The sequence below is a fragment of the Podarcis liolepis genome, assembly GCF_965112155.1.
Source record: "Podarcis liolepis genome assembly, chromosome: 1".
NCBI classification, from domain to species: Eukaryota; Metazoa; Chordata; class Lepidosauria; order Squamata; family Lacertidae; genus Podarcis; species Podarcis liolepis.
In genome coordinates, this window is record NC_139554.1 from 79,578,966 (window position 1) to 79,588,198 (window position 9,233).

The 9,233-nt window shown below is 43.3% G+C and overlaps 1 protein-coding gene across 1 annotated transcript; it reads right to left on the reverse strand.

Annotated features, from left to right (window-relative positions):
• Window positions 1–3,213: 3,213 nt before the first annotated feature.
• On the reverse strand, window positions 3,214–5,231 carry LOC310699480 (uncharacterized protein). The gene is made up of 3 exons (XM_083487386.1): window positions 5,097–5,231; window positions 3,933–4,120; window positions 3,214–3,481 (listed from the first exon to the last, which is right to left on the reverse strand). Exons 1-3 carry the CDS (start codon window positions 5,149–5,151, stop codon window positions 3,437–3,439), a joined length of 288 nt encoding a protein of 95 aa, XP_083343512.1. The 5' UTR covers window positions 5,152–5,231; the 3' UTR covers window positions 3,214–3,436.
• Between the last annotated feature and the right edge of the window lie 4,002 nt (window positions 5,232–9,233).

A 9,233-nucleotide genomic window follows, 5' to 3' on the forward strand; every position in this document is an offset into this window, starting at 1 on the left:
AAATGTCCGGATTACTGGGATTTCAAAGGCGGAATTGACATCCGAAAGGTGGCACTTGGTCCTGGATCTTAGGCAAGTCAATTGAAAATTCGAGTTTTTTCAGTGTTTATGTAAAAAAGAAGAAGAAGAAGTTCCTGGTTTTTCCTTTTGAAATATGGCAACCCAGGTTCTACTCACAGAGCAGGACTTCCCTTTCATTAAGCTGTGCACCTTCAATATCTGCTCTAAAGGATCTTCCAACCCTCTGGAGCAGCTTACGATGGCGGTGGGTTGCAAGGGAGAAGAAAGCTTTGCTGTGCTAGTGGAACAGCAGCACTGGATAGGGACCAAAGCCCCTTCCTCAGCCATCTAACAATATGGCACCCTCAAGTGACCATCCAGCGCCCTTTCTGCTTCTGAGGAGGCCTGTTGCCCAGAGATGGCATTTTTTACCAAGTGACACACCATTGTCCCCATGTCTGGCAGCACATTGTGTCTTTCTTCTTTCTTTATTAAATTTCTATACTACCCTTCAGTTGCCAGCTTACTAATTTCACTTAAGAATTGCTACCCATGAAACATAGCTAGTGATTTAACAATCAAAACATATAAGCTGTGGAAATCCCTGACCACAGAAGCGAGTTTGGCATCTTTGCTATACATGCAAAGGTTCTGCTATCCAAACAATTGTTATATAAAACATTATTCAAACATGAGTTATTAGTACCCAAACCTCACTATAACACCACCACAGATTCAGATATCCCAACAGCCAGACCCTTGTGTAGTATTGTAAACAAAAAGAAGTCTTAAGTTTTTTTGTATGTCGCAACTGTTTTGCCATAAACCATGGGGCGAGGGGCAGAAATTGGACAAATAAGAGAGCGTGTATTCTTTCCTTGTTTGTCTTGTTTGTCTGTATTGTTTATGTTTTGTTGACGATCTTCTGATGTTTTGGAAGAATCAGGCTTTGTACCAAAGCACCCTTGCTCAGCTGAAGGAGCACTTTGACGTGAAGGATCTTGGTGAAGTATCCAACTATCTTTCTCTGCAGGTGGAGAGGGGCCAAGCAGGTAATTTTCTGGTACACCAAACACAGAAAATTGCTGATATATTAACCAGGTTGAATTTGGTTGATGCAAACCCAGCAGACACACCGATGGTGACAGGTTACCAGGTAGATAGTACTGCTGAAGCGTTTTCTGACACAACGCTGTACAGATGCATTCTAGGCAAGTTGAATTTCATTGCTAGATGCTCAAGACCTGACATAGCTGTAAGCACTAACCTGCTTAGCAGACATGCTAACAATCCTACTGTTCAGGATTGGAAAGCTCTGAAGCGCATAGCCCGCTATTTGAAAGGGACTTTGCACTACAGGCTGAGGTTCACCAGTCAGAAGACTGGAGGTCTTGAAATCTTTGCAGATGCTAGTTTTGGAAGTGACACCACGGATGGTACAAGCACTTCTGGAGTATGCTACATGTACAACCACTGTCTGTTTGACTGGCTGTGCAAAAAGCAGACGACAGTAAGCCTAAATTCCTGTGAAGCAGAACTCAATGCTCTGTTATTTTCACTCATGGATTGTGAACGGTTGATGCAACTGTTTAAGGACATCAGAGTTTCTGTGAAATGTCCTATACAAGTGTATCAAGACAATAGATCCTGTTTGGCTTTGCTGAACTCAGAGAGTTGCAAGCAAAGAACCAAGTACTTGCAGATTAAGCTACATCGTGCAAGAGAGTGTATTCAGAAAGGACTCATTCAGGTGTCCTACATGCCAGGAAATGAAATTCCTGCTGATCTGTTGTCTAAGGTTATTAACAGAGAACAACTTAAGGTTTACGTACAGAGGTTGCAATTGGGTTGAACCACAGGTACTACAGGTTAGCCGCTAAGCCGCTAATAGCAGTGCTTCGCAAGACGAAAAAACCGCAAGACGAAGAGACTCGCAGAACGGATTAATTTTGTCTTGCGAGGCACCACTGTATATTGGTCCTTATTAGAAAAGGAGGATCTTCAATCATCGCCAAAAAGACAGTAACTTAAATCTAAATTGTGGTTTTTGTGTGTGTGGTTTTTTTTGTAATATTGAATTTATTCTGTGTTTGTTAAAAGGTTGGCTTCTGCCATTTTTGAATTTATGGACACGCTTGTACTTTAATGTCTGTGTGGCTTGCTGAAATGGCCTCATGGCTCAAATGGGGAGACCTGGTGGGTATGCAGAAGCATATTGCCTCTGGTACAGAAGGTTTTGTTCAGCCAACATTAGTCACTATTGATTGCCTGCTGTCTAAATTAGTAACCATCACTGCTTCATTTTCATCAATGAATTCCATTCTGTGAAGCAGTAGTTCTTGTCTTTTCTGTATCTTCTACCATTCTGCTTCATCGGATGACCCTAGTTCCGAAGGTGGGGGCTCTTCTTGCAAAAGACAAAGCCAGAGTTTGGAGTAGAGTTTTCAGTTGGTATTAAAGGGTTAATTAAAGTTTAATGGGACAGTTGTGAGCAATGCAGCAAGCAGAGAGAGAGCGCCATGCCAGATCTCTGCTTCGATCCAAGGCTGTCGCTATGGGAGAAACACGTCCCTTTTGGGATATTGATGCTGCGAATGCCTCCATCATAGGATCAGGCTGTATGTATGTGTAAATAAACCTTATAGCCTAAAGACACCGCCGTCTCCACTGTGCCTCATTCCAAAAGGAAACACGAACCCTGGGTAAGTGCTTGGAACCCCTGGAATCTTGTACCGCCTGGAGATTGGGGTGGTGTGCAACAATATTCTCCTTTAACTCCAGTTCCCTGAACTGGACACAGTATTCCAGGCTGAGGTCTGACCGAAGCAGAATGCAGTGGTACCATGATTTATTGCAATTGGACACTACACTTCTGTGGATGCAGCCTAGAAATTTCATTGGCTTTTTTCAGCTGCCATATCACACAGCTGACTCTTGTGGTCTGTTAAAACCCCAAAGTCCTTTTCATATGTGCCTGAATGTTGCAGCAGACCGACTATTCAGAGTCTGCTCTGAATATTCAGAGAGGTATAATACAACTCCCCCACCTCTAACCAACATGGTATTTGTTAATATAGCAATGTTGAATCTTTAGTGATCCTTTATTGACAAAAGTTATGTCACCCTTCTAGAATTCTAGATCCCCAATGAAGTCTCTGGATTAACTGTGACAAAAGTTAATACACACTCAAAAATTAATCTTGAGCACAGAAATGCAAGGCAGAGAGTTTATTGATTATGAATGATTCAAGAACAACAGGTGAGATTTCTCTAGGTTCTCGATAGTATTTGTTGAATACTATCCAGATTGAGAGAGAAATCTCAGGATGGAATAGTGACAGTACAGAAGAAGTAGAAGAATGGATCAATGAGTGTTGCTTTGCAGCAACGGATTCTAGTAGTCAGCCTGTGGAATCAGCTTGGATTCATCCATGGATCAATCCTCCTTCCAGCTTTCTTTGCATTTGGCCATTACATTTTTCTGAAATGAAATGAAATCCAGGTCAATACAGAGTGTTGCAGGACAAAGAAGCAGGGGATTATGGGTACACAGTGCAGCTGTGGTTACTTTTGGGTGATTCAGCTGTACTGGGAGCAGATAGCCCAGTGGCATGTAAGCAATTGAATGGGAGAAAAGTGGCTCATAGTTTAATTTAGGTCAGCTGGCCTGACCTGACTGGCTTGCTTGCTTCAAATTTTATTTATATTGTAACCATATTCAGGTACAACACCATAACATTTGAGGAAGAAGGCAGGACAAGGTTTATGAGTGCTTTTTGGACCAGGATATTATATCTTATGACCTTTGATCTGTGTGTTAATATAACTTTTTTAAACAGAGAGGAAAACAAAGATTGATTGCAAATCCTGAATCTGCTTGTTGGCTTGTGCTGCAAAAAGCAAGAAAAGAAAATGGCAAAACTGATAATTACCGCCACTTTAAAGTAAGCAGAATTTTGGTCGCTTGACAGTTTATCTGCACACTTTTTTAGCTTCATTGAGGCTTCTACCCCATGGTCTTCCTCGGCATACTTTTCAGCTACCTCCTTAAATTCTTCATCTGATTTATTCAGCATTGCTTGCAGAAACTCGTCAACAGGTTCACACATATCAGCAGAAACTAGAAAAAAGCAAAAAGAAAAAGAAAAAGAAAGGATTTTTCAATAAATTAAATGAATGTTTAAAAACTCTTTACATAAAAAAACTTTGTGTGATAGCTGGCTAGAAAGAAAAGGACTCACCTGAGAATGCACTAGCTCTGATCTAAACTGGATGCCATTTACTCAGACTATATAATCCTAAATATTTACAAGGCACCAGGCCCCACTTCCCAGTTGTGTGGAACTACCACCACAGACTTGGTCTGTTGTTGTTCATAATTCAAAAATATTAATAGTAACAATCAAGGGTGGATGTTGTTCAAGGTTTGTTACATTATTTTGACCCATGAAGCAGGAAATCCCACAAGCCCCTCTCCAGTGCTTCCTTGGAGCCTAACTGTTCTTCCAAGCAGCTAGCAAATACTGAGCAACCTTCGCAAGCTGTTGGGCATCAGCACTTTGACTTACTGAGACTTAGTCAACAAAGTGGTGAGTTTGCATCTCTGGGGATCAGTTTTCACCAAACGTTTCCTTCAGTACAGAAGCAATCCCTCACATTGACATAGCAAGTGAAGCCTACCTGAGGCTGGCAATGACGGAGCCAGGTATTTCCACAATCACAGTGGCTGGAAAATGTTCCACTGAAGTCACATTAACATCTGCCAGCGGTGTCCACAATTGCCCCCCCCCCCGTATCTTCAATTGCCCCCTTTCCACATATTACATTTAGAGTACAGACCTAAGTCAGATGCCTAAAGCCCAGATTTTTTAGTTATTTTCCCCTACTGTACTTCATTTGCAAATGCCATCTCTGAAAACACTGTGCTGAATGAGGTCATTTGTGCTTCTTCAGGTTGTTGAGGAAAAAAGAGCATTATTTTTTTGTTTGTTTGTTTAAAAGCATTTCATACCGCTTTTCATTTAAAAACAAATCCCAAAGCAGTTTACGACAATAAAAGTGCAACAATAGCAACGCTAATCATGAGTGATGCTTACCAGAGGTGTAGCAACATGCCAGGGTGATGAAGAGGACGACAAGTGCCAACTTCATGATTATGGAGAATGCTCTGTGTATGGATTGCTTTACCAGGGAAATCGTCTGTGATGGTGAGCTGCACAGCGCAGGTGTAGATATATATACAAGAGGTAGCAAGAGCAACACCACCCACAACAGGACATAGGAGGACACTTGGCCTTTGTCATGTTTGTTCTCTTCATTATACCCTGAGGGAGGAATTAGATGGATTAGAGAGGAATTGTCCCGTTGGTTTGTTTCTCTTCAAAAATTGAATCTGAGGGAGTCAAAGAGATGCTTCAGACATTCTCAAATTAGTTGGCACCAAGTGGGTCACTTTGGTTAGCTCTGTTAGTGATAATCTTGAATGAAAAACTTTTTAAACCAATTTTATTCAGTGGTGATGCCTACCCATTAGAGCTGGTGAGGCAGAATAATGGAGAATTTGGTGGGTGGGTGAGATTTCCCCCAACCCACCAGCCATTTCTGAGGGTGCAGACATTCTCCCCTCTTCCCCATGCAAGTTAATACAGCCTGTCACTTTGCCCCACAAAGAGAGAGAAGGTGGACAGAGCCCTGTTCTCGTCCCTTCCACTACCACCTTTGCCTGCAACGTGACTTGGGCCCACGGCTGCTGCCATTGGTCACCCACCTCCGCAGCATCCTCACCAGAGGTGATGTCATTCCTCATGGTGCCTAACAGGCAGCAGGATTGGCACCCGCTACATAGCTACTCTAAGGGACGTGGGTGGCGCTGTGGGTTAAACCACAGAGCCTAGGACTTGCCGATCAGAAGGTCGGCGGTTCGAATCCCCGCGACGGGGTGAGCTCCCGTTGTTCGGTCCCTGCTCCTGCCGACCTAGCAGTTCAAAAGCATGTCAAAGTGCAAGTAGATAAATAGGTACCGCTCCGGCGGGAAGGTAAACAGCGTTTCCATGCGCTGCTCTGGTTTCACCAGAAGCGGCTTAGTCCTGCTGGCCACATGACCCGGAAGCTGTACGCCGGCTCCCTCAGCCAATAAAGTGAGATGAGCGCCACAACCCCAGAGTCGGTCACGACTGGACCTAATGGTCAGGGATCCCTTTACTTCTACATAGCTACTCTACAAAATGTGAAAGTTTACAATTGCTCCTATAGAAGGAACCTATATTCTCAAATGCATGTAGCTGCGATCAATATAAATTAGCTGGCACGTTTGAGAGGATGTTTTTAATTTCTGCATTCTCTGTGGTTTCTGTTCCTCTCACTTGGTTTTGGTTTTTTGGTTTTGCTTGGCAAGAAATCTTTATTTCTCCGTCTAAATCTATAACTGAGGACCTATCTCCTCAGCCTCAAAGCATCTTGTGCATTCACCCACAGAGTCCCATACCGGCTCCCACAGACTCCTCTAACTCATCTCCTGTAACCCCTTCTCTCACCAGATCAGACTAACATCACCCCCCCCCAGCTGCCGCTCCCATGTGTGCATATCACACCCTGTGCATGAAGAAGCTGCGGCTAGCAGAGTCACTGATTGTGTGCAGCCTTACCCTTTGGTGCACAGGCAGAGGGGGTGCCAGCAGAAAGGTGCTACATCAGGATTACTTGGAGGGTGTCTAGGGATGGAAGGTTAGAATGTGCATTAAAATGCATATTGCAAAAATAACATTAAAAATGCTCCAAAAACCATTTTACTGGGGTAGATCTACACACAGGAAAAAACCATGCTATAAATAAGTCAGAAATTAAATCATTATAACAAAAGGGGGAGAAGCTATGTAAAAATCACATAGAATTTTTTCTTGCTCTCTGATGCCACCTGATGCTGCATATTTATAACGCATTCAAATCGTCGTTTTTTGACTAATGTAGCTGAGTCCCCTGGACACATATTTTAACCAATTCCAATGAAAAACAGGGAGAACCTGAGCGTTCACAAGAATACGCTCACTGGAGGCAATTTCTATATGATTCACCTGGTGTGTGTGTGGCTCTGAAGCAGGATGAGCCGCAAGAAATTGCAGCAGCCCTGTTCTGTGCTGGCCAGAACCCACCCAGGAAAAGCAGATGAAGTAAATGACTATGTATATAGGCTGGGGGGTTGTTGAGAGAGCAGGGCATAGCTGTGACATTGTTTGGTTGTGGAAAACCCTGAGCTAGAAGGAGTTTAGCACGCTCCCCTTGCACAAAGGAGTAAGGCTCTACATTGCAGGGGTTTAAGAACAAACCTAGTTCCCTGTGGGCTTGTATGGACAATGCATGTGGATTTTTGCTTAAAGGTAAGAGAACAGATGGAATGCCATGACTTGAGGACTGAGTTTGGACATGTAGAATGAATCCCTGGTTCCGCCCATATTAAGCTCCCTAGGTATCTCTGGAGAAACTGCACTCAGCACAGACCATCTCACACGATTATTGTGAGGCTAGAGTGTCACTATCAGTTTCTTGGGGAAGTAAAAGACAGGATACAAAACGTACAAAAAATAATAATGAAATATATCCATGTCATATGTTGTACACAGTGTTTTTTTCTGGGGGGATGCAGGGGTACGTATACCCCTAAACATTTTGTGAATCTTTGTACTCTTGTCTGTTTACTGTATTTATTTTCCCCAATTTGTACTATAAAATGGTGATTTTCTTGAGTCAAAATGAGAGTGCCGCTAAACATTTTCTTAAAGGAAAAAAGCACTGGTTGTACTTAATGCACATGATTTGTAGCTGATAAATCTACTACAGACTTGTATTTGCAATGACCACTGGCCATAAGTTTTTCAAGGCTACAAAGAAGAAAGGGCAGGTAATTCTAGGGCAGGCTAAATTGCCTTCGTATCCAAATGATCAGTATGGCCGCAGGTTTTCTAAACAGAAAAAATATCTGGCAAGAATAACTAATATGAATTCTGTTTCTAAGCCATTGTGGTTATTAAGGAATTGCCTAAATTAGGGGACTTGTTTTGTATATATTGACTTTTCTACTTTGGGTACTGATTCGGGCTCTGGCATGTTCATTATTTGATGATGTGCTTTGAAAACTAATTAGTAATGTTTTATGTACACACTGAATGTTATTAAGAGATCAAACTCCAGTGCTTTAAAACAAATATTTGCTTTTGAGCACTTTGATGAAGGGCTTGCATCTGAAGCGGGGGAGTGAAAATAGAGCCACCTTCCTCAGGCATTCTCTAGGGCAGGGGTCTGCAACCTTTAAGACAAAAAGAGCCACTTGGACCCGTTTCCGAAGGAAAAAAAACTGGGAGCCGCAAAACTCGTCATTATAAAAATAACTTTTTGGTCACTTTTTTATTATTTCTTTGTTTGACCCCTCAGACTCCTTGGACTCCTCCTCATAGAAATAAACATTAAATTAACAAGTTACCTTTTTGTGTGTGTGTGTTCTTCACTCCCCTTCAAAACAGTGACCAGCGTACATGCCCCCTTTCAATGCAGTGACCAGCGCACGCACTGCCCCCATGCGACGTCACAGCCAGTACAGCGCCCGCCACAGTGGGGAGTGTCGGGGCGCACAATGCGCCTCCTCCCCTCGCTAGTATCTGCCCCAGAGCCGCGGCAAAGGTGTAAAAGAGCCACATGCGGCTCTGGAGCCACGGGTTGCAGACCCCTGCTCTAGGGGATTATCCTGCCAAGGCAAACTCTCTGTGCTCTTCTGAGGACCATTGCCCTGAGCTGCTATTTCCTATGAAGTGATGCCATGATCAGTGAGTCCAGCAGCACTTTGCCACTGGTGTGGAGGTGTGCACGCTGTCCAATAACATCTTCACATCTCAATGTATTTGTTTCTACAAATGAGTCCCAATCAATCTCCCATCAATACACTGAAAATTCCAAACCAAGTGCTTACTCATTACTCTTTTGTTTCCTAAAGCCTAGCCTAGAACTACCTCTGCTGTAGCTAAGGGGAATATGCAATAGTTGGCTCACCCATTAAGGCATCAATGCCTGCATTCATTGGGGAAGGACCACAGCTCATCTACACTGCATGAAGAAGGTGTCAGGTTCAATCCCTGGTGTCTCCGGGTGCAGCTGGGAAAAGCTCCTGCCTGAAACCATGGAGAGCAGTTTCATATATTCATTGCCCCATCCCTCGTGGTGCCACCTGAGGCAGGTCATCGGGCTAC